We start from the raw sequence: 25153 nt of genomic DNA, 5'->3' as shown, positions 1-25153 counted from the left end.
AAATGCTGCACACCGACATGAGCATTACACTGGTGGAAACATTGATCTCCTATTTCCTTAAAAGTCACCTTAACTAAGCATATACTTTTGAAGGGAGCACGTGGGATTTGAGGGTGCCTAACAATGCCCACAACACCCCCTCCCTCCTGAACTACCATTGCATGCATATGACATCACACCCCAGAGAATAATGAAGGGATCACCTCTCGGCCAGTGGCTCTATCTGTGGATCACAGTGCACACAAAGAGCGCAACAGAATATTTCGATAATGGAGAAGAGTGGAGGCTCCTGGCTGCCTCAGTGCCACTATATGACAACACATGGCTCCAAGATACTACAGTATATAATTTATGGGAACAATGCTGCTTTGTGTGGTAGTGAACAGTGGTAACAATCACAATGTGCCACATGTGGGGCAGACGTATTAAGTCTGGTGAAGAGATAAAGTGGAAGGAGATAACGCACCAACCAATCAGCTGTGTTTGAAATATGAGTTGGGAATTGATTGGCTGGTGCATTTTCCTTCCACTTTATCTTCAGTTTATCTCTTCGCCAGGCTTAATACATCTGCCCCAATGTGTCACATGCAGGGCAGCAATATACCAGTCACAATGTATAGCATGAGAAGCAAACAAATGACATGTGCAGTTAAAGCATGTGGGTATTGTGAGTAGCAAAAAACATAGCTACAGCATTGGTGGTGGAAACACATAGTACCAGTGACATTACTATAGAGGGTGCAGGGGATGCAGTTGCTATGGGGCCCAGCGGCTTGGGGGGGCCTGAGGGAACCCACTGCACCCTCCAGCCAGCTAGATACTTTACATGGCTCTGCTCGTAGTGGTGGGACAAGGGGCAGATGCTAGAAGACAGAGGGTGAGTTAAGCTACTTAGATAAGGTGAGAGTGCTGGGTGTAGGCTGATCTCCCTCTCCCCCCGGTTTTTCATTCCTCTTCCCAGGGCTTCCTTATGGTCATGAGGGGTCTTTGCCAGCCACAGCACAACACTGCAGATTGTACAGGAAGCTCAGGCCATGTGTTATGCATCTACCCCCTCTCTTTCATCCTACATCTATTATTAAATAAAAGATAAATATTACAAGCCTACCAACACTGTCTCTCTCCCTACATTTCACTATCTCCTCCCTGCCGCTCTATCCCCTCCCTGCTGCCTTGCGTCTGTCCCCTCCCTGCATCTCTCTATCCATCTATCATCTCCCTACCACCTTGTATCTCACTATCCCCTTCCTACATCTTCCTATCCTCCCCCTACTGCCCTGTGTATCTTTACTCCCTCCATACTGCCCCGCATCCCTCTCTCTCCTTCAGCCGCTAAAAACTTCCTCTGCACCACAATGTAGTGGTGCTGATGGGTTGAGTCTGCAGTGCTGAGTATAGTTTTTATTTTCAAGTGTGTGTTTTTCTCATGCGGGGGCCCTTCCAAGATTTTGCTTTGGGGCCCACAATATTCTACTTACGCCCCTGCCTAGTACACTGCATAGTATTGCCACCTTTTTCTAGCAGCGGACCTGTCTGCGAACTATGTTAATACTAATTTTAGTGGACATTATTAAGACCTGCATTATACATTGAAATAGCCATATGGGCATACTTGCGGGAGAAGACCTCAAGGAGACACTTCAGACCACTTTGGGAGGCGGGCCAAACTGGCTCGTAATAAAACCCCACCCCCAACACAGAGAAATACCTGCAATGAGCATGTCCACTGTGAGGAGGTGGAGCCAAATTAGGCAATTAGTCATTAGTCTCGCTTCTTTCCCACGGTCCCTCGCAATTGCTGATCAATGTTACACCATCCTTGCCCACTTCACTATGAAGCAGTCAGGATTTGGGAGATTTGCCTACTCCTCCAGGGCTTGGGGGGGGGGGGGGGGCTACCACAAAAATAATGTGCATCTCTATTCTGCAGCTTTTAGGAGAGTAGGCAAGTCTGCATAGGAATTACTAAGCACGGTTCAATGAGCTTACAAGTAAATAATCATTTCTGCTTTAAATAGTAAATGTATTGTAGTGCCTCAATGAAGACAAAACAGCATGTAAGATTCCAGTTAGTGGCATGTGAATGGAAGTAACACACATCTCACGAAATGGGGGTTATACATTTATTTTCTTGAACATAACACAATTAGTTAAAAAATCCATTTTAATGGTTTTAAATCCACATTTAATTAAAAAAAAGTAAAAAAAAAAAAAAAAATTGTCAAGCCCCCAACTGATGTACAATCTGTATCTGTTCTACATTTACAGATAACTTGTCACTCTCAAGGCACAACATAAAAGTAACAAACATTGGGATGCAACAACTTTAACTGCGTGCATATTGCACTGACCAACACTGTCATTTTGTATCGTCCCGTTCTAGAACGAGATTTTAAAAAATAGTAAGAAGAAATCTCTAGAATATATATTTATTGTACAAACAATGTATTTCCGATTACCCTTGCAGTACCATTCGGGTGATTAAAAAAAAAAAAAAAAATTCCCATGCCACACTATTATTTAAAACTATAACCAAAGTACAAGTCAAACAGAGAATTTGAACAAAGCTATACTATATAAAGGGAAACACCATTTATTTTTATATAAAAAGTATATAAAAGTACCCATCTGTGTGTAATTAAAATGTACGTCTCCTAAAAAAGAGATCCATTGGCAAAAAAATTGACTAGTATTAACACCACAAAATTTGTAAAAGGAAGGAAGTGGTTCACCAAGTGTAGTGTACAAAGCCCTAAACTCACCGCTCAATAGTGATTTGCTGCATTGCTTATGCCCATAAATGTAATTTGGTGCAGCAAATAAAAAATATATATATACACATATATCTCAAAAAAATAAAATAGAAACATTCCCATTGTGTGCAAATAGTTGTGTGGCATGTTAATCATGAGAGCAATCGTTGTCTTTAGTGTTCTAGAACGCTTATTCACCGTACCATGCTTTCAGACTGATGAAGAGCACTTGTCTAGGTCGATTCTGGTGTAGCACCACACTTTTGTGCTTAAGGCTTCAGAGATCAGGAATATCTGAAACAGCTCTTCTTTACAGTCAAAGCTAGTTTACAGTACAAGTTAAATATGGTTATCCAAAAACGTAATCAGTTAACTTCCTACTGGAAAGACAATAGTACATTATTAAAACGAGGCAACATGTGATGCCCTTTCTAGTTTAAGACCGTGGCGGTTATGGCACAGTAACTTTAACATTTAAGGCTTCCTTGAGTTTTCACAGTATAAAACGGATTAGAATAATGGATGCAGATGATGCATTTTAGTTGTAAATCAATGATCTTCACCTTTGGTTATGGATACAAAATTTTATCCCCCCCAAAATGCACTGCTTACATGAACTTGCTTAGATGTCTGCATTGCCAATGTGAAAAGAAAGCCAAAGGAATTGTTCAGATCTTGATCACAGATCTTCACTATGACGGAAAAATATCTAACCTACAGTTAAGGAGATGAGTTGGAACCTCTGCTATAAATAAATGGATTACTTTGCATAGTTCATCGCCTATTCCATAAATCAGCTTTGACATTATGGGGATTGCAAAGAAAAACTACAGTCCACAATGATCCTAGTTGTCTGTTACAGTGAGCCTGCTTCAATGTAAGCGTTCGGACACTATTAAATAAGAGATTAAAAAAAATCTACCAGAAAGTAGATTCTCGTACAATGGCTCCCAGTTTCCAGGATTCAAATGCAGAGTTCAAACACTTTACATACAGATGATAACATTGTAGTTACTGTACTATAAATGTATCGGGCTATGATTGAGGAGATAAACTGCGTTACATGGCAAGAGAAAAAACATGACATTTCCACAGGAGACAAAATTGGGAGCATGTAAAGTGCAGAAACGTTTTGATTATTATTATTATTGAGTACTAGAAAATTTCTTCACATAAAACCATTAAGTCTTGCCCTCGAATATCTGAGAGATTAATTCTTCATTCAGTAAAGGTAAAATTTCAGTGCATATAATGTTATACATAAAATACTAAAACATAAAATCAATATTTTTTTTTTTGCTATTGCAATTCGGTCCAGTCTACATAGTCGTACAAAACATATCCCACATTTGGTGTTCTGAATGACTACACAAGTGTTTTAAGAGAACGTGTACTTGTGCTAACACATTGCTTTGGTCCGTGGTACCTTGACGTTAAAGTGCGGATGGTAAAAATAAGAATTTTCAGCGATGTCTGTCCACCGGTCAGTAAAGACCTTCTCTGCACTTATAGTCAGGTGATCCCGCTGACTGCTACCAGCGGCCGCTGACACTGGCAATGTCCGTGTGATATTGGCGTGGAAGTCTACCGCTGGCTCCTCCCTCCAAGAATGTAGATCGTATACTGCTTGGCTCAAAAAGCTTTCTTCGGTTTTTATTCAGCTCTGATGTAAAAGGATAGAAGAAGATGGTTTAAATGTTTTTTGTTAACCAACTCTGGCTCATGCTGCCTGGATAAATGGTAATAAATTATGTTCTCCACTAATGCTCAAATGGTAAATTTGGCTTGGGCTGTGGGGAATCTTAAACGAACACTAAACACCTGTAAGTTTGTCTATAAACTGTCAGTCACTTAAAACTGGTTTGCTAGTTCTGATTATAAATTGTCCCACAGGGAAAACCTATTGTCTTACACCACAAAAGAAGGTGCCTCAATTGGAACCAACTTCTCAAATACTTCTCAATCTTCACCCATAACTTAGCGTTTTCAAACCAGTCTAAGGCACACAAAGGTTTTATTGATATCCATGCACAAGTACAGATGGCTAAATTAATACCCGTGGTACTTAAGTCACCTTTGTTCAAGTATGGCCATCCTTAAAACAAGGACTGTTAGGAGTTTTAAACCACAGTCCGAAAGGCACCTACCATAACTGATCCAGTGACTGCACACAGTCCCCCCACGGCCAACCTGAAGGCTCCTTTTCCCTTGTAGTACCTCACTTGTAGAGATTATTCCCTAAAAACTCTCCAAATGCCCCATAAATTGTAAATGTGCAAGCCGAGCGCACGTTCCTCATTGTTTATAACCTTATTTTTTGTTTACAACTGCAAACTGTTGCAGAGTATGATGAATCTATATAAATGTTAAAAGTTTTCTTTTCACCCATCATTAATAATGTGTTTTATCTCACTTCCAACTTTTTATCCACCATAAAAATCCTTCAGCACTATATTCAACCAGACTTCGCTTTCCTTCGCAGAACTTTGGCACTACGCAAGTAAAACTTGATGCAACGTATTAGCTAAGAGGCATAGGGAAATCTGTACAAACAGCTATTTTCTCTGAAACCTTATGTAAACCCTGTTTGGGAGTGATATAGATAAATATACTTCTATGTATGTGGACTACTATCTTTATATGTTTCTTGGAGACTATAATAGAATGTATTTGGTATGTCCCTCTCACAGAGAGAATATTATAAGCAGGACTTTTCGTAGAAAAGGCTTTATGGCTACCTATAAGTGAGAAAGAGGTGGTAGAAGGGAAGCACCCCTTCATTCTCTACAGTGGATTCGTCTATACAAATGAAAGAGTTAAGGGAATGTGCCAATCTCTTTACAGTTGGGGGAGATATTTCAGAGCGAACTGATTGTACCCGAGAGAGAGTTAAATAAAGTTGGCGTGCGCATGGGCTGTAGTTCAGTTGCCCGCTGAAGAGGAGTTTATAAAAGGGGAAGCTGGGGAAGTTTCTGGAGATTTCTCTCTGATGAGAGTGGTGAGAGAGAAGCACCCTGCTGCTGGGTGAAGTATTAACTGTTGCCGCGGGGATATTACATGGCTACCTCCGTGTGACACAGAGAAGCTGGGGAGCTGAGGAAAGTGTCAGCTTACCATAGAAAGGGGATGGTGAGTTCTGCTCCAGACCCTCCCATATTAGAAATTAAGGGAGGGACATCCCTCACCATACACACTGAGCAGGAGCATTATATATATTGCTGGCCATACTGTGACACTGAGTGAGAGGGAGAAATTGAGCACATCAGCTACATCTATCCTCCTGCAGATAGGTTCTCAGGTACACCCAGAAGCAGACTATTAACCTTCATCCTGCATATTATAAATATACATCTGAGTGAAGAGGCTAAAGCACCAGTGAAATAAGGATGGCACGACAGGCTGCATAATATGTATATATAGCTAAGAGAAGCAGAGGAAGCACATGTGACATAAATATTCGCACTATATATGCATTCTGTGAAATCACATTAAAGTCCCATCCTAGCAGGATATATTACACTGTAAAGTGGCAAAAGGTAGCGGAAGGTGTCAGAGGAGCCTGTCATATAGTACTGTAGGACTATCCTCTATCTGTGGAGAGCAAGGCTCAGTGGATACAAAGTATATAATCAATATTAAGTCTGTCACTCTACCTCACAGCAGAAGCATCTATCGCTGACTATATTGAGATTATTACCGGAAAGTGCCTAGGTCCCACGCTGAAAGTTATACATAACTATTCATTGTCATTCAGGATACCTTTGTCACTATTTAGTATAATCCAGATACTGTCATTATTACTGCTGTGGGCGAATTTGTTCATGGATGTACTAACTCTGTGATAGACTGTGACAGATGGTTTATACTGTATATTCAGCAGCCACCGCCAGGATAATATAATAAGAAGAGAAGTATATGAGGCTGGATCCAAGTGCAGTTTGTTTACACCCTACAAGGTGCAGCGTCAGGGGAAGAGCTCAGTAACCGACATAGTTTGACCACAGGATTCGCAGGATAAATTCTTCTTTATAGTCTTGATGTGGATTACAAATACCTTATACTGATATATTGCACCCAGAGGCACTTTGTTTCCTCAGCACACTTACCTTACAGGACTCAGGTAATAAACTGTTGTTGGGGAGGAACATTAAATAAGTGGCTCCGCAAGGAATCCTAACAAAAGAAAACTAAACACATGCATGCGCTTACAGTTTGACTAGTTTTTCCAGTATATATATATTGTGCACAAGGTTGGTACATACATTATTGCGCAATAATAATTCTGAGCTGAACCCTGAAATTTTGGTGGGATTGTATGACAATAGAGGATGAAATGATGAGAGTTTACCTTTAAGTGTATTCAATGTATACTTTGGTTATTGGTTGCAGCCATATCTGTTAAAGTTGGATAACTATTTATTTTAGGAGTCATTCAGGAGGAATATGATATCCGTCTCCTGAAGTTCCTGATCCTGTAAAATAAAGCTGTGCTTATGATTGGCGATATATGTATATATGCTGTTATCAACCGGGGACCGGTATTGTAGGATATAACTTGTTGTGTGTATTAGCAACAGAGGTATAAATAAATTGTTCAATTGTTTAATCCTACAGATCATTATTTCGGGTGATTCCCCAAGCTCACCCAGATAGTTGTCACCAACTATATATATATTTAATTGCATTGTTACATAAGACACTGCTTGGGGTGGAGGCACTGTGTAAACTTATATTCCAAGACCAAGAATAAAACAGCGTTACATCTGGAGGCACTGCTGAGATCCACACATCACTATGGAAGGTCTGAGTAACCAGTATGTACAGGAGTGGAGTCAGACCCATGGGTTACCTATGGACGGTAGTTTTGTGATTGCAGGCAATTTCGACAGCATGTCAGATGAAGAAATATTGGAGGAAGTGGACAAAATATATGGAATCCGGAGACCCAAGTTAATTGATAAGAAGAAGAGAGATGGAGGAGATGAAGTGTGTGCCATATTAATTACTAATTTAAACAAATTAGATGCTACTTTAATACCGGCCCAGATTATAACTTCTCAGCTACCACACCAACGATGGAAACTCATATGGCCGACCGTTCCTCTGGGAGATCAGAGAGAGATCATCGCAGAAAGTTATGGAACCCAGGCTGGTGATGGAGTAAGAAGCTGTGAATTAACCAACAGTCCCAATAGAAATCGTGAGCAAGCACAAGATCCTTCTGTAGATACAGCAATGGATAGAGTGGTCAGTCAGCTCGAGAGGTGGCATTACGAGGGGGGATACAGAAGGTTACGAATCTTCTCTGGCTTCATCCCTGTCCCCGCTGGGGAAGAGAGTTACGAGGTATGGAAGGAAACAGCCACCCAACATTCAGAAGAGTGGAGATGCCCGGAACATGTGAAAAAACAAAGAATTGTTGAAAGCCTCAGAGGGCCTGCAATGGGAATTATCCAAGCCACCCGGAGGAGTAATAGTAATGCCACTCTTCAAGATTATTTCGATGCATTGGACTACTCTTTTGGCACCTTAGAGGATGTAGGGGATATCTTATCAAGACTCAACCACACATATCAAGAACCAAATGAAACTCTTACCAACTATATTTATCGCATTAACAAGATCGTGTACAAGTTGTTGGATAAAGGAGGGATCCAAGGAACTGAGGTGGATGAAAAACGACTGAAGTACGTATTACGGGGAGCATTAACTTCAAATCCAGTAGCTCAGCGGCTGAGGTGTTGTATGTCGGCAGTTACCGCTCCCACCCTCAGCGAATTAATAAAAGAAGTGAAGTGGGAAGAAGTCCAGATTGAACACCGGGAGCAAAGCCTGAAAAGAGTTAAGGTAGTAATTCCAGTTCCTGAGGTACCCCTGGTATCGGATCGGTTGTGCCAGCTTCTAGAGGAGCAGAATAAAAAATTAGATCAACTCCTTAAAGTCCAGACTCCCGTCACTGTAGAAGCAGCAGGAGTGAATATGAGCCGTGGAAGAGGGTACAATCGACGAATGGATACCCAAAGAAATTTCACTTGCTACCGATGTGGTCAGATGGGGCACCGCAGCTTTGAATGTACCCAGAGAGGTGGATATAATAGAAGATCGAATAGTACGGAGTCTAGAACATCCCCTCAGTCGGAAAACTGGCAGGGGACGTCGTTGAACCCCGCACCGACTCCCAATTAATTGATGTAACTTCGATGGGGAACACCATGTGGTACCATTCACTGCAGGGCGGTATTGTAGGCGAAGCTCCTATGGTACCAGCTTTAATTAATGGACATTATTGTAAAGTGTTACTGGACAGTGGGTCACAAGTCTCGATAATCTTCGAAAGCTGGTATCAGCAACATTTGCCTAATGAACCAATAAATCCCATTGATGGACTCATAATTTGGGGATTGAGCCAACAAAAATACCCCTATTTGGGCTATGTGACCACCCAGATTCAATTTATGGACCATAATTCTGAACATCAACCCCCAATACCCTTTCTAGCATTAGTGTGTCCTAATTCCCCCTCGGGACAAGAAGCCGTCTCAGTGATTGTGGGTACAAATTCACACATGTTCAAGACCTTATCCAAATGGTGTATGCAGCAAGACAAGCTAAATCCACACCCCACACTTAAAGATGCCAGTTCTTTCAACTCTGTGGTTCACCCGAACTACTCTGATCCCCATCAGCCGACTGGAGTTAAAGGTGTTGTATTCAAGGAAAGGATAGAAGAATGCTTTAAGGGAAGTGATATTCCTGAACGGGAAAAAGAACAACTTATCCAGAAGATGAAAGTACTGGAGTCTGTATTTTCATTCAGTGATTGGGATCTAGGGACCGCTACTGGAGTTGAACACAGAATCCGACTGAACGATGACACTCCATTTCGAGAACGGTCTAGAAGATTGGCACCCGCTGACTTTGAAGATGTACGACTTCACCTGAAGTACTTGCTTGAAACACATGTTATTACGGAGTCACAGAGTTCGTATGCTTCGCCCATCGTTGTGGCCAGAAAGAAAAATGGGGATATCAGGCTATGTATAGATTACAGGACTCTTAACAACCGTACCATTGAAGACCAGTATACGGTACCCAAAGTAGAAGAGGCTCTCGATTGTCTCCAAGGGAGTCAATGGTTTTCTGTGCTCGATTTAAGATCTGGATACTATCAAATTCCTATGCACCCTGATGATTGTGCCAAAACCGCTTTCATTTGTCCCATTGGGTTCTTCGAGTTCTTAAAAATGCCACAAGGAATCAAAGGTGCCCCTGCTACGTTCCAGCGAACAATGGAAAAAGTGATTGGAGATATGTGTTATCGGGAGGTATTAGTCTACCTTGATGATGTCATAGTCTTCGGAAAGACATTGGAAGAGCATAACCATCGGTTACTGAAAGTGCTAGAGCGGTTACACCAGAGGGGATTGAAGTTATCCATTGACAAATGTCAGTTATGTCAAACCACCGTCAAGTATTTGGGACATGTGGTGAGCAGAAATGGAATAGCCACTGACCCTGATAAGGTGGCAACAGTGCAAGAATGGCCTAGACCAGAGAAACTTAAGGACTTACGCTCTTTTCTAGGATTCAGTGGGTACTATCGAAGATTCATTCCACACTATTCCACCATAACACGACCCCTTACTGATCTGACCAAAGGCTACCCCCCGGTTGGTAGCAAGGGGAAACGTCGATATACTGCTGGAGAGTACTATCATCCACACGAAGAATTCGGAGAAAGATGGACCGATGCTTGTGAAACCGCCTTCAAAAAATTAAAATACCAGCTAACCCACTCTCCTGTGTTAGCCTATGCACACCCTGAGTTGCCTTACGAAGTGCATATTGATGCATCCTTGGATGGTATCGGAGGGGTGTTATATCAGTGGCAAGACAAAGTTCTGCGACCAATTGCCTATGTCAGTAGAAGCCTGTCTAGCAGTGAAAAGAACTATGCTGTCCACAAGCTGGAGTTTTTGGCCCTCAAATGGGCCATTGTGGAAAAATTCCACGACTACCTGTATGGAGTCAAATTCGTTGTGCATACCGATAATAATCCTTTGACTTACATCCATTCCTCAGCTAGGCTGGATGCCACCGGGCATAGGTGGCTGGCGGCCTTATCCAATTATAACTTCAGTTTAAAATACAAACCTGGCATCAATAACATTGATGCCGACGCATTGTCTAGATTACCCTGCCCTAGCACTACCAGTGAGAATGACGACTGGATTGAATTACCAGCTCCGGCGTTGCAAGGGTTATGCCACCACGTATCGTGTATCAGTCAAACGATGTCGGAACAGGTCAGTGCACTGGGAGCATCAGGAAAGGCACTTCCACTGATGTATTGTTGGATTACAAATGAGGAAATGAGAGAATTACCCAAGATGTCCAAAGATCAGATCCGCAAAGCCCAGCAGAGTGACCCTGAGATAGGAGAAATGTTACGCCAGTTACAAACCACACAGTACATTCCAGGATCCTTACCATTGACTTTAAAGCTCAAAGTGTTGCAGCGACAATTAAAAAACTTAGTGGTTAAAAAAGGGATTCTGTACCGTCTAACTAAAAATTCTAATGGAAGCTATAAAGAACAACTAGTGTTACCGGCTGAAATGGTACCTATGATGATGAGTGCACTGCATGATCAACATGGACATTTGGGGTATGACAAAACTCGACATTTAATAGCGGAACGAGTATATTGGCCATTGATGAATAGAGACATTGAAAAGCACTGTCAAGATTGTCGGAATTGTATTTTGCGGAAGACCTTACCCCAACATGCCGCTGGTCTGGTCAGTCTCCAGAGTTCTGGACCTATGGATCTTGTTTGCATAGACTTCCTTTCGTTGCAAGGTCCAAAGGGACAAGATCACCATATACTGGTCATCACTGATCATTTCACTCGCTACGCGCAAGCATTTGTGACACCAGATCAGAAAGCACTCACTGTAGCTAAAACCCTCTGGGAAAAATTCTTTGTACATTACGGTCTTCCTGCTCGCATCCACTCAGACCGTGGACCAGAGTTCGAGAGTCATCTAATCAAGGAGCTATGCCTGGTTTGTGGGATCAAGAAATCCAGAACCACTCCATATCATCCTCAAGGGGATCCACAACCCGAGCGTTTTAACCGAACTCTTTTAAATATGTTGGGAACCTTAGACCAAAAACAAAAAATGCAATGGAAAAAATATATCTGCCATCTAGTCCATGCCTACAATTGTACCCGGAATGAGGCCACGGGGTTTTCACCCTATCTGTTAATGTTTGGCCGAGAGGCACGACTCCCCATTGACATTAGCCTGGGCATCTCTCCCTCCACGGTCAAGGCACCCTCGCATTCTAAGTATGTATCCAATCTGAGAAAGGACCTGAATCAAGCCTATAATCTAGCCAAAGCATCCGCGCAGAAACAAAATGACAAAAATAAATGCATCTATGATAGAAAAGTGAAGGAACACGTGTTAATGCCTGGAGATCGTGTCCTTCTTAAGAGACTGGGATGTCCTCGCAAACAGAAACTCGAAAATCGATGGAGAGATACCCCTTATCTGGTAGTAAAGAAATTGCCCGATATACCCGTGTATCAGATCGTCCCTGAAAATGACAACGGACCTGTACTTACCTATCATCGCCAACATTTGTTACCCATTACTCAGGACATTGCGTTTCCATCCAGTGAGGATAAAGAGGGTCTTGAATCGGCTCCAACTTCTGTTAAAAATAAACTTACCTTTTCCGAATGTCCATTCGCTGAAAATGCCAAAGATGATGAACTTGACCCAGATATAGGATATTTCTACCGAGATGGAAATACACTGCCAGCAGCTACGGGGGAATTGGACTCTAATAAACTGACCGATGCAGAAACTCCTTTGGCCATAACCAGAGAGCCAGAATTCACTGAGCACAATGAATTCCCAGAAGAGAGTTGGGGGAGTGAAAATTCTGTAAATGATTATCTAAGTGAACCTCCTCTACCAGCCAGAGTGCGAAGACCTACACGAATGTTAACGTATGACCAATTAGGGTGTCCTACAGTTGTAGATAGAGTGATACACCCGAGCATTGTATACTCATGGCCCTATTTTGGAGGTATTGCAGTAAACTGTTGTTATATTCAAAGTTGGGAGTGCTTTAATATGTAATAATTCATAATGAAATTACATGTAAATGGAGATCAAGTGGTGGATTATGCAGACATTCACCAACTTGATCACCAGGGGGAGAAATGTAAACCCTGTTTGGGAGTGATATAGATAAATATACTTCTATGTATGTGGACTACTATCTTTATATGTTTCTTGGAGACTATAATAGAATGTATTTGGTATGTCCCTCTCACAGAGAGAATATTATAAGCAGGACTTTTCGTAGAAAAGGCTTTATGGCTACCTATAAGTGAGAAAGAGGTGGTAGAAGGGAAGCACCCCTTCATTCTCTACAGTGGATTCGTCTATACAAATGAAAGAGTTAAGGGAATGTGCCAATCTCTTTACAGTTGGGGGAGATATTTCAGAGCGAACTGATTGTACCCGAGAGAGAGTTAAATAAAGTTGGCGTGCGCATGGGCTGTAGTTCAGTTGCCCGCTGAAGAGGAGTTTATAAAAGGGGAAGCTGGGGAAGTTTCTGGAGATTTCTCTCTGATGAGAGTGGTGAGAGAGAAGCACCCTGCTGCTGGGTGAAGTATTAACTGTTGCCGCGGGGATATTACATGGCTACCTCCGTGTGACACAGAGAAGCTGGGGAGCTGAGGAAAGTGTCAGCTTACCATAGAAAGGGGATGGTGAGTTCTGCTCCAGACCCTCCCATATTAGAAATTAAGGGAGGGACATCCCTCACCATACACACTGAGCAGGAGCATTATATATATTGCTGGCCATACTGTGACACTGAGTGAGAGGGAGAAATTGAGCACATCAGCTACATCTATCCTCCTGCAGATAGGTTCTCAGGTACACCCAGAAGCAGACTATTAACCTTCATCCTGCATATTATAAATATACATCTGAGTGAAGAGGCTAAAGCACCAGTGAAATAAGGATGGCACGACAGGCTGCATAATATGTATATATAGCTAAGAGAAGCAGAGGAAGCACATGTGACATAAATATTCGCACTATATATGCATTCTGTGAAATCACATTAAAGTCCCATCCTAGCAGGATATATTACACTGTAAAGTGGCAAAAGGTAGCGGAAGGTGTCAGAGGAGCCTGTCATATAGTACTGTAGGACTATCCTCTATCTGTGGAGAGCAAGGCTCAGTGGATACAAAGTATATAATCAATATTAAGTCTGTCACTCTACCTCACAGCAGAAGCATCTATCGCTGACTATATTGAGATTATTACCGGAAAGTGCCTAGGTCCCACGCTGAAAGTTATACATAACTATTCATTGTCATTCAGGATACCTTTGTCACTATTTAGTATAATCCAGATACTGTCATTATTACTGCTGTGGGCGAATTTGTTCATGGATGTACTAACTCTGTGATAGACTGTGACAGATGGTTTATACTGTATATTCAGCAGCCACCGCCAGGATAATATAATAAGAAGAGAAGTATATGAGGCTGGATCCAAGTGCAGTTTGTTTACACCCTACAAGGTGCAGCGTCAGGGGAAGAGCTCAGTAACCGACATAGTTTGACCACAGGATTCGCAGGATAAATTCTTCTTTATAGTCTTGATGTGGATTACAAATACCTTATACTGATATATTGCACCCAGAGGCACTTTGTTTCCTCAGCACACTTACCTTACAGGACTCAGGTAATAAACTGTTGTTGGGGAGGAACATTAAATAAGTGGCTCCGCAAGGAATCCTAACAAAAGAAAACTAAACACATGCATGCGCTTACAGTTTGACTAGTTTTTCCAGTATATATATATTGTGCACAAGGTTGGTACATACATTATTGCGCAATAATAATTCTGAGCTGAACCCTGAAATTTTGGTGGGATTGTATGACAATAGAGGATGAAATGATGAGAGTTTACCTTTAAGTGTATTCAATGTATACTTTGGTTATTGGTTGCAGCCATATCTGTTAAAGTTGGATAACTATTTATTTTAGGAGTCATTCAGGAGGAATATGATATCCGTCTCCTGAAGTTCCTGATCCTGTAAAATAAAGCTGTGCTTATGATTGGCGATATATGTATATATGCTGTTATCAACCGGGGACCGGTATTGTAGGATATAACTTGTTGTGTGTATTAGCAACAGAGGTATAAATAAATTGTTCAATTGTTTAATCCTACAGATCATTATTTCGGGTGATTCCCCAAGCTCACCCAGATAGTTGTCACCAACTATATATATATTTAATTGCATTGTTACATAAGACACTGCTTGGGGTGGAGGCACTGTGTAAACTTATATTCCAAGACCAAGAATAAAACAGCGTTACACTTAGTGCAGTGCTTCCTGTAAAAGGCTTTTCATCACAGGAAAACAATGCTGGCCACACATGGCAGTATCGCCAACAATAACTGCAAATTGGCCCAATGTTGCTGCAGGTGGCTTCAAACAAGTCAAGGACCAGAAAGTGATCTAATCCATAAGATCATTGTGACCTCTGCAGGCCAGGGTGTGCTGTCCTTGAGCCTGCACCAACTACTAACGTCAGCCAGAACATGGATGGCCCAACTCACATCATTCTCGCTTCTACGTCTCACGTTTTTGTGTGTGTGTGTGTTTTAACAAAACAGTATTTTTCTGATGACAATCTACTCATTATGTACACGGTCAGTTTGGGGAAATGACAAAAAGACTTGCACTCTTATAATCAGCCATCAAGCACCCAAAGAAAGACGAGCAGAGTTGTAGAAAAAAAAATATATGGGTATTTTTATATACACAAAGGACCACCAGGTAACAAGGTATTGCAAATCAAATGGGCTAATGCTGGCCTTTATTATGTGGTCAATCCTATTGTACATGTGTGCAATGTGCCGTTGATGCAGCGTTTTAACCAGCAATGGCACCTGACCTTGCACTCATTGCAGGCTGATATTAGCCTAACTTTGCACAAAAGTTTCCGGAGCACTACGGGACAGATAGCACTTTTGTGTTAATCTCGGCTGCCGTAAAGTGTGGTTGCTGCCGGGATGACTTGCATCCGCGAGATCACTGCAGCTAAATGGACTGACCCCTTTGTGAGGAAGTGTTGAAAACTTTGAATGTTGCAGCTCCAACATTATTTTGCAAACAGGAACCAAGAAACCCTAATAGTAGAATGTATGCAAAAATATAGGGGACCAGTACAATAGCTTACTGCCATTGTACAACAGATAAACACACGTGTTTAAAGATTAATGTAGCTCATAATTGCAGTGGCATTTATTACGCCTCATCATCACATCATAGAGGAAAACATGCACACTAAGATCCCGGCAGCTATATTGAGCAATTGACCTTATCTAGTAGCCTATGCCCCAGTATATTTCTGACAGTCAAAATATCGACATGCATTATGCCGACGGTCAAAATGTCGACTCAATATAATATACTGACCACTATGCCCCTAACACCAATTAAGATCAGAAAACCATTATCAATGTTGAGTGCTTCTATCTAGTGAAGCTAGTGCATGACCCCAATTTTTTTAAACCACTAGTTCAGTAGTATTCAGTACTAGTTCAGCAGCATTATCTGTAATGATGATGCAGTGTCTGCTAATATAGACATAGCTGCAACAGTGGGCGTTACATCGGGTGCCGGACGGGGTCCCGACAGTCAGGATCCGTTGGGATCATTCACCCGACGTTGGGATCCCGACTGTCAATACACTGACAGCCAGGTTCACGACGGCCGTCAGCTATTTTCCCTCGTGGGGGTCCACAACCCCCATAGAGGGAGAATAGAATAGGTGGCTCATATAGAGACTGGCCCGCAGCGTGGCGAGCGCAGCGAGCCTGTAAGGGGCATAGTTGCACTCACCATGCTGTCTCGGTCCGGGCAGTCGGGATCCCGACTGTCGGGATAATGACTGTCGGACCCCTATACCACACCCGTTACATCTACAGTTACTTCAACTCACTAAGGAAAAGGATGGTAGATTAACGGGTCCCGAGATGCATTTGGTGTTACCTGAAATAGCCAGCAACATTTTCCTCCGTGCACCGAACGTCGTTATGCCAAGTTCCTTTAGGTCCTGATCCGTCAATGTGAGGAATGTCTGTAAATCAATCTAGAGCAAAAAGAAGGCTATTTTGGTCACTGATTATCATACAATACCCTCATGATATTAATATCTTGTTTATACTCAAGATATTTATATTAACTCTGTTACACAGCATCAATAGTCTTTTCCCAAGCACCTGCATCGGGTGAGGCTGAGACATCTCACCCTCTATTTGCAAAGTTTTAGAAGAAGGATATAACTACCTAGCAAATCTTGAGTTCTATCTAGCACCCTATTGAGTGTGGTAGCAAAAAGGTGGCTCATTCAATCCCCAATCACACATCAGGCATCAGTTTATAACAGATTTGCTATTCACCTTAACCACTTGAGGAGAAAAGCTCAACTAGGAATAACCACCTAGTTAATATTTACTTTAAATATAAAAGTGTGGACAAGAATAACAGAAACCACTTTAATAAAAAAAAAAAAAAAATCAGAATACAGAGTGTCCTTATGCATTATTGCAGTAGTCACATCAAACATACCCTTTTGGCGCGCCAAGATCTGAGACACTCTTCTAGCAAAGGGCGTCTCTTTGCTGAACATGAGTCTGTCACAATGAGTAATGTATAGGGTTTTACAACTTAGCCACTTATTGCATGCATAAGGGCATTTATTCATACCATATGCATGAATAATTATGCACAGAACAGGTCTGATAAAAGCTCTCCCTAATACGCATTTGTGGCGGTCAGCCTCTAAGCAAGCCACCAGCAGGGGGACTGATCTCTTTCCAGTGATTTCCAAGAAAATAATCCCACAAGCTCCTACTGGGCATGCGTACGGGAAAGTTTTGCTTCGCACAGCTTGATATATATGGGAGATTGCAGCAAACCTCTGAAAATTGCCGCATTTAGTACATTGGCTATAATCCATACAGGACTGTAGTTCTGAGAATAAACCGTTTAAAAATAAAGGCATTTAACAAACAACAGAGTAAGGAATCCTGTAGGAATCCTTATAACATCATGCAAAGGAGCAGAAGCAATTATTCTGCTGGCTATCTATATTCCCTGCATACAGTATGTATGCATTTGTATAAATCTATCTGTATTAAATAAACACAAATCCATAACAGTAGGGCAGCCAATAAAAAAATCTTGTCCCCTGGTTAACTTCATAAATGAATCTCCGCAGAATGGTTTAAACGTACCAAATATGTGCACTTCAAGCGAAATGCAACCAGATTTCAACTTGGAAAAACCTATTTGGTCAAATCAAGTCTATTATGTTTAAGCTTAAGAGGTATGAAAGTTGCGGTTTCCAACCCAAACAAAGAAGCTTTTGTTCCAGAATAAATATCCTTGGTTAGTCTGAAACATTTTTGAACTGTATTTCCAACAAGAATACCATATAACTAGGTGTGCCCTGCATCAATGGAATTAGAACTTCATTTTTCAAATAATTCAGAAAAAATATAAGTATATGTATGTGAATAGAGTATATAAGATGAATTGCAAATGATCCATTGGTTATACTGTATGTGGAAATATAGATATATTTATGCCATACCACCATGTGCCCCCTGCTGTCATTTAGGATTTTTGGTACTTATGTATTATCTGGGCGCCCGATTTTTTTCATTGCATGCCACTACTTAAGGCATGCGATGCGATTTTTCATTGTATAGTCAACAATGGGTGATTTCATACCCCCACTATCCAACTACGCATGGTGTTGATTTTATATAGTGTGGCGAGAGCAGCGAGCCACCGAGCCCGAAGCGTGGGGGTATGAAATTACCCATGGGTGACTATACAATTAAAAATCTGGTCTTTACAATGAAAAATCGCATCACATGAATTATATGCCACTATATTGCATGCGATGCAAAAAAATCGGGCACCCAGATATTACATAAGTACCGGATTTTTTTTTTTTTTAAATCAAAATTGATGCTGCAACCGTGAGGACCTGACTAGCGGGGTGTGGCCCACACCTGGGTATAACCCTTCAAAAGGGTGACACCGTTCCTTGACCCATGTGCTTCAGCTAACGCACATCCGGGGGCTCTCGCCCATTTCAAACACAGTGCTGGCTCATGAGCCACTCAGAGCTTGCAGCCTGCCTGGCAGCTGCGGTTATTGGCTCCCAGGCCGCAAACTCTGATTGGCCCAGGAGCTGGAACACCTTTGAAGGACGACGCCGGGGTTAGAGCCACACCACCTGCAGTCCATTGGGGCATTATTGTGACGGGCATCACAGTGTATGGCATAACGCATAAGGGGCATCACTGTGTCTGGCATAATGTGCAAAGTATTACGGTATGTGGCAAAACATGTAAGGGGAATTATGTGTGCAGCATAATGAGTAGTAAGGGGCATTATAGTGTGCGGCATAATGTATAATGGACATTAGTCTGTGGCATAATGTGTAATGGCCATTACAGTGTGTGGCATAATGTGACCACACCTCTATTTTCAGCACCTGTGGCATATTGCATGCCACAGGTGCTGAAAACAGAGGTCTTTCAAGCATTGAAGAACTCTTTCCATGTGCTTTGAGAACGTTTTTGGTGACGTCGCTAAACCGTAGGGGAGTGCCGTGAACTGGTAACTGACTCCTTGTAGCCGAAATCGCAGAAACTTTTGATGATCCACATCATGCAGGTACGCGTCTTTCAAGTCTATAGACGTCATGTAGTCTCCTTGTTTTAGATCTGGGAGAATAGATCTGACTTATTCCATTCTGATCGTCCTGACTTACACAAATCTGTTCAGACGCCTGAGGTCTAGGATGGTACGAAAGCCTCCCGATGCCTTTTTACCACAAAGAAGCGTGTGCTCTTGGCACTACTCTGACAATGTTCTGCTTTAGCATTTCTTCTAAGCTTGAAAGTAGTGCGTACCTTTCCTCCTTGTCCTTGGGGACTGGAGATTCCACCATAACGTTTCCTGGATTTCTTGTAAATTCCATTTTGTATCCGGACAGATTTATTTCCAGAACCCACCTGTCCGTGGTGGATTCTCGCCAGGACTGGTGAAACTGAAGAAGCCAATCACCCACTTTCTGTAGGTTGGCGTCATTGCTGATCTTTTCGGAAAGGAAATCTCCCTTCCTTGCCCCTCTGGGCATGAAAAGTAGCTATAGACGTCCAGGTTCCCCTTCTGTAAGCTCTTCCAGGCCTATAAGCCCTAGCTTCTCTGTATTCCTGAGGTTGGTACCTATTAAACTTGTTCTCCATAGCTTTCTTCCCAATCTTATCCTGAGTTAGCCATACCGACTTTCCTACGGATATTTTGGTAATTAAGTCATCTAGTTGTTTACAAAACAGATACTCACCTTGGAATGGTAAAGACAACAATTTATTTTTTGATTGTACGTCTGCTGCCCATGGCTTTAACCATAGAGCCCGACAGACAGCTGCCGTGGTAGCCCCTGCTCTAGCTGCCAAGCGAATAGCATCCAGTGATTCCTCACATATAAACTCCACAGCCAACTGTATGTTCTGAACGATCTTGAGCAGTTCCGACCTCTTGATTCCGTCCAGGATATCTCCTTCCAATTGCTAACACCACCCCCGTAAAACACGGGAAGTGACTGCCATAGCAGCTGCCGGCTTCAGAGATGCCCCCGTAGTCACATGCTGCTTCTTGAGGCCTAATTCAATTCTGCGTTCCATCAGGTCCTTGAATATATTGGCATCTTTTAAAGGCAATGTAGTCTTTTTAGACAATCATGCTATAGCTGCATCAACTCTTGGTGCCTCTTCCCATGTTAGCACATGTTCTTTGTCAAAGGGGTACATTTTACCAACTCTGCCAGGTATAGTCACCCTCTTATCTGGGTGTTTCAATTCCTCTGCAATAACATTTTTAAGAGTCTACGACAAAGGAAATGTTTTACCTTTCCTTTTCCGGTCTTTAAACAGAAGCTCCTGTGGATCCTCAATGTTAAGGGCTTTATGAATAAGTCCCAATAAATTGTCAATCATATCTGGATTAAAGTCCTTTGACTTTTCCTGTCCTCCTCTTCCTCATCCAGGTCCTGACCAAGCATCTGAACACTGCTGGACTCTTCAAACGAGTCTCTAGAGTCCTCACTTAATACCACGTGCTTTCTATTTGCTTTCATTTTGCCTAAGTCCTCCTTGGTGACAAAAGTGTCAGAGAGTGCGGTTTTCTGCATGTCTACCAAGCTGGACATTTGTGCCAAAGGTATCTGCTGGGGGGTCTTACATGCTTCACAAAGGTTGCCCACATGCTTATCTGGTAGTACTTTATCACACATATTACATTTGGCCATATGAGCCTTCTTGTGCTTGGCCTTAATATCCTTGTCTTTGCTGGTCTCTGACCTACATAATGTAGCCAAGAAATAAACATCTTTAAAAATACGTCCAAACACCTTAAGTGACAAAAACCACCAAGGTTTACCCTGACTTTTTAACTGTCTGTCCAAAAGATACACAAATCCATAAGAATCACACAAGGAAAACACATAAAGTGAAATAAGCCAATAATCCATCCCATTATACCTGGCCTATCCTCCAGAATCCGACCAAAGAATTGCTACTGCTCCAACATCCACAGTCCCCCGACGAGCGGCTGCACACATCAATAATAAATAAATAACTATGCTCAAACAGCATCCAGCTGCTCACTGCTTCAGCTGGGACCCGCTCACAGTGCTGCTCTCCTTCACCGTCCGCCCGGCATCCCACACAGACACCTTGTATCCAGGCTCCGCGCCAACTTACGCCTCCCCGACCGAAAGACGTCATGACCCAGCGCAGCGCACCGCTGATGACACCCGCCTGCTTTCTCAACAGATGAACGCAGGCCAGGTGTGCTGCGGCGAACGCTATCCCACACCGCCAACTGCACAGACGCCTGCGAGTGCCGCCGCTTTTAGCTGCCCCCCAGGGGGTTCCTCATGCATCAGGGAGACCACTTCCATCTCCAGAGGGCCGGCTAACCCCTCTCCTTCTGCCGGGAAGTCCAAGCTGCGGTAGAAGCCTGACCGTACTTCACGGGGTAAGTCATAACTCCAAACACTACCCAGAAGGAAAAAAAAAAGACACTGGACACAAGAGGATGTGCCTTCTTATAGGGGCTGGTGTCTTTTTTTTCCTTGAGACACTACCCAGAGGGGAGGAACCCATAGGTCATGGCTGCCATGGGGGAGGTAGAGGAAATTGAGATGCCAGATGTGAATGATCCGCCAGATTCCATGCAACTCTGCTAGTCTTCAGCTTCCTTTTGACCAAAAAATGCATATTTGTCACAATGCAACTAGGATGCACCATAGACTGTGCAAAACTTGTACATTTGTGTGCAACAAAGATCTATAGAAAGCATGAATAGCCACCCCTCGATTACAGGCTGCTTCAGGAAGACTGCAAGAGTTCTTTGGGTGTCCATGAATCCACAGTTTCGGGGATATCAACTAGATATTTCTAGGACCTATAACCAAAGTTTTTTAGGGCCCCTATTCACCAGCCAATGTTGAAAAATGAATATAGCACATGTTACTTTGACAGGGAAGGTGGGCCCCTCCCAGCTGCACCTATGGTAGTTACATGCTAGATCCCAGACATTCCAGGAGAGTTGGCAAAAATGTACTAAACACTTGTAGTCTCTAAGGAAGTACTCCATCCACCCTTAAATTACCAGGGAAACTTCCTATCGCTCACTACCATTACCGGCATGAAAATCCACTGAATACTAGGCACCATAAGCACACGTCTACCACTTCTAGAAATCACAAATGATAGAAGTGACTATTACAAATAGGTGTGATATGTACAGATGGGGACGTACTTGGTGTGTCTTGGCTTAATCAATCCTGACCTTTTAAACAAAGCTGCAAAGTGTTTTTATAGAGCCACCAGTGTTCTACTAAGTGGAAAATGGTGCAATTATAATTTAGCAAAGCTAATTTGTGAGCAACAAAACGGGTTTTATTTTGAAACCAGATCTAACGCAATCAGAAACCCAACGAAATGGAACGGAGCCACTTCGAAGTTTTAGACTTGCTAATGTTTGACAAGAGCATTGCATACATTTATATTCAGAATGATGTAACTTGTAGCCAGAAAATAATCTGCCAGTAACATGCTAGGCTTCCCAGTGTATCTACATAAACATTTCACAGTGAGTTACAGTGATCAAGTGCATGGCTGGAGTTGCCTGGATAACAAGGGAGGCGTTACATGAACCAAATGCTAGAACGGAATGATTTGCAATATGTAGACGCAGCAGAGGAATTTTATGCGAGAGGTCAGTAAAAGAATACAATCTGCACATGCAAATGTATTTGTAAGCACACTGACCTCTTGCTGCTGGAAGATATCTGTGTACTTCCCCAGTCCCAGCTTGCTGAACAGTTCAGGCAGATCGGAACCTTTGAATGAACTATTCAGATTACATCCATTGCTTCCAGTTAGAGAGGAGATGCAGTCCATGTAATTACTGCTGCTGAGATAGTGTTCTGCTGTGAATTATGGCAAAAAGACAAACAATTATTTAGCTGGGCAGTAACATGAGAAAATATTTTCAGAAGAGACAAGAATGGACTTTCCTATTATGCCAAGCTATACATTCTGGAACTCAGACTATAAAAACTACTTGCTCAAGTAAAAAAAGGTACTTGTTTAGTTTCACGGCAGCATATATATCGGATGCAGTATCAGCTGATATATCGGCCGATCAGATGCGATTTTTTTAGCTGTTCATAACCCCCACTATCCACTACGCATGGAGTTGATTTTATATAGTGTGGCGAGCGCAGTAATCCGCGTCCGCTCGCCAGGCTTCGGGCTCGGTGGCTCGCTGCGCTCGCCCCACTATATAAAATCAACTCCGTGCGTAGTGGATAGTGGGGTTATGAAAAGGTAAAAAATCGTATCGGCCAATATCGCATCAGATATTGGCCGCCGTGAAACTAGACAAGTACCGGAAATACTATGCAACAGAATGTGTGGGGCCCATGCGCTACTGCATTGCCACGGGTGCGCATGGGCATATTACTGGCCTCCCTATCATGACACTGTTCCCTTCATGTTGGGGCCTCCTGACTGCCAAAGGAATACCAACCTCACATCCCCTCCACCACTACAATTGCTGACCATTGTCCCATCTACCTCACCAGTTCCAAATAAAAAAAAAAACGGCCATCGGCTTAGCATTGCTCTCATGCAAGTGAGCATACAAGTGCATAGGCACGGCGCACCTCAAAAGCCTATGTACTGTAGAAAACCACTACCCATACAGTGAAAACATTTTAACATTATTATTATTATTATTATTATTATTATTGATTGGAGAAGTGTCAGCTTCTACCAATTACTTTAAAGCAATTTATAGTATTTGTCAAGCAAAATACGACAAATACTATCTTAGAAACCAACCGGTTCCCTATGGGCCATGACTCCACACCTTAATTCTAAGTAAACAGATCTCCTTATATATATATCTTCATGCTCTCCTGTGTTGAGCAGCCTTCCCATATACATTCCTCCCCTGGACAGAAAGGTAATTGGTGTAGATGCTATGGAAATTCGATTTTAATGTCCGCTATGGGTAGGGACTAATGTGAATGTTATTCTCTGGAAAGCTCTCCAGGAAGGAACAACAACAACAACAACAACAACACACAGCAATGATTTAAACTGTTATACATCAATATACAGCACAAGCGCATGTGAGGTGAGCATAAATATTTGCAGATAATAAATTACCAGATTTATTGAGTTTCCTCTTGGGACTGCCAATAGACGAGGAGTAGTCACTATGAGATGAGTCTATGCCATTCCTATCCCTCCAGTTATCAGAGTCACTGCCGTTTCCCAGTTGTTCCCGACTGTTTGACCGTGATAGAGACATCGATGGCGTCTAATAAAACAGGAAACAGACGAAAGGTGTACTATGCTGTATTTATATTACTATGCTGTATTTATTTAATCTGTTTTATTTAACATAGGTAGAAGAATTGCAGATGTGCAATGAAAAGAAAAGATTGGTTACAAATCAGCATGTAAAAAGAAACCACTAGAAACTAGTGGAATAATGGGCACAAATTAATAAGTAAATTAGTAATTATATATATTTTTGTAAATAATAATTAATAATAAGTGGCAGATCTCAGGGTGTGCTAGTGTATGCACACCAATTATCCTTCCCCTAAGTCCACTAATTAGTGGGCTAAGGGATGGAACAAAGTATGGTACTTATGTAATATCTTGGCTCCCGTTTTT

General features: G+C 42.2%; 1 protein-coding gene across 6 annotated transcripts in view; it reads right to left on the bottom strand.

Annotated features, from left to right (window-relative positions):
• Positions 1-2109: 2109 nt before the first annotated feature.
• The window catches only part of BICC1 (BicC family RNA binding protein 1), a 234576-nt gene continuing 211532 nt past the window's right edge, over positions 2110-25153 (bottom strand). For 4 of the 6 annotated variants that reach the window (XM_083149109.1, XM_083149107.1, XM_083149105.1 and 1 more), the window contains 4 exons: positions 24638-24791; positions 23231-23391; positions 16863-16962; positions 2110-4416 (listed from right to left, as the gene is read on the bottom strand). In XM_083149109.1, coding sequence (XP_083005235.1) covers positions 4286-4416; positions 16863-16962; positions 23231-23391; positions 24638-24791 — 546 coding nt within the window. In that variant the 3' untranslated portion in view covers positions 2110-4285. The remainder of the gene's footprint in view (positions 4417-16862; positions 16963-23230; positions 23392-24637; positions 24792-25153) is intronic. The other 2 variants (XM_083149110.1, XM_083149106.1) reach the window with 1 other exon arrangement.

Source organism: Crinia signifera, chromosome 6 (genome assembly GCF_055691185.1).
Source record: "Crinia signifera chromosome 6, ASM5569118v1, whole genome shotgun sequence".
NCBI lineage: Eukaryota > Metazoa > Chordata > Amphibia > Anura > Myobatrachidae > Crinia > Crinia signifera.
The sequence above is the reverse complement of the archived record's forward strand: the minus strand, read 5'-3'. Positions and strand labels throughout refer to the sequence as shown.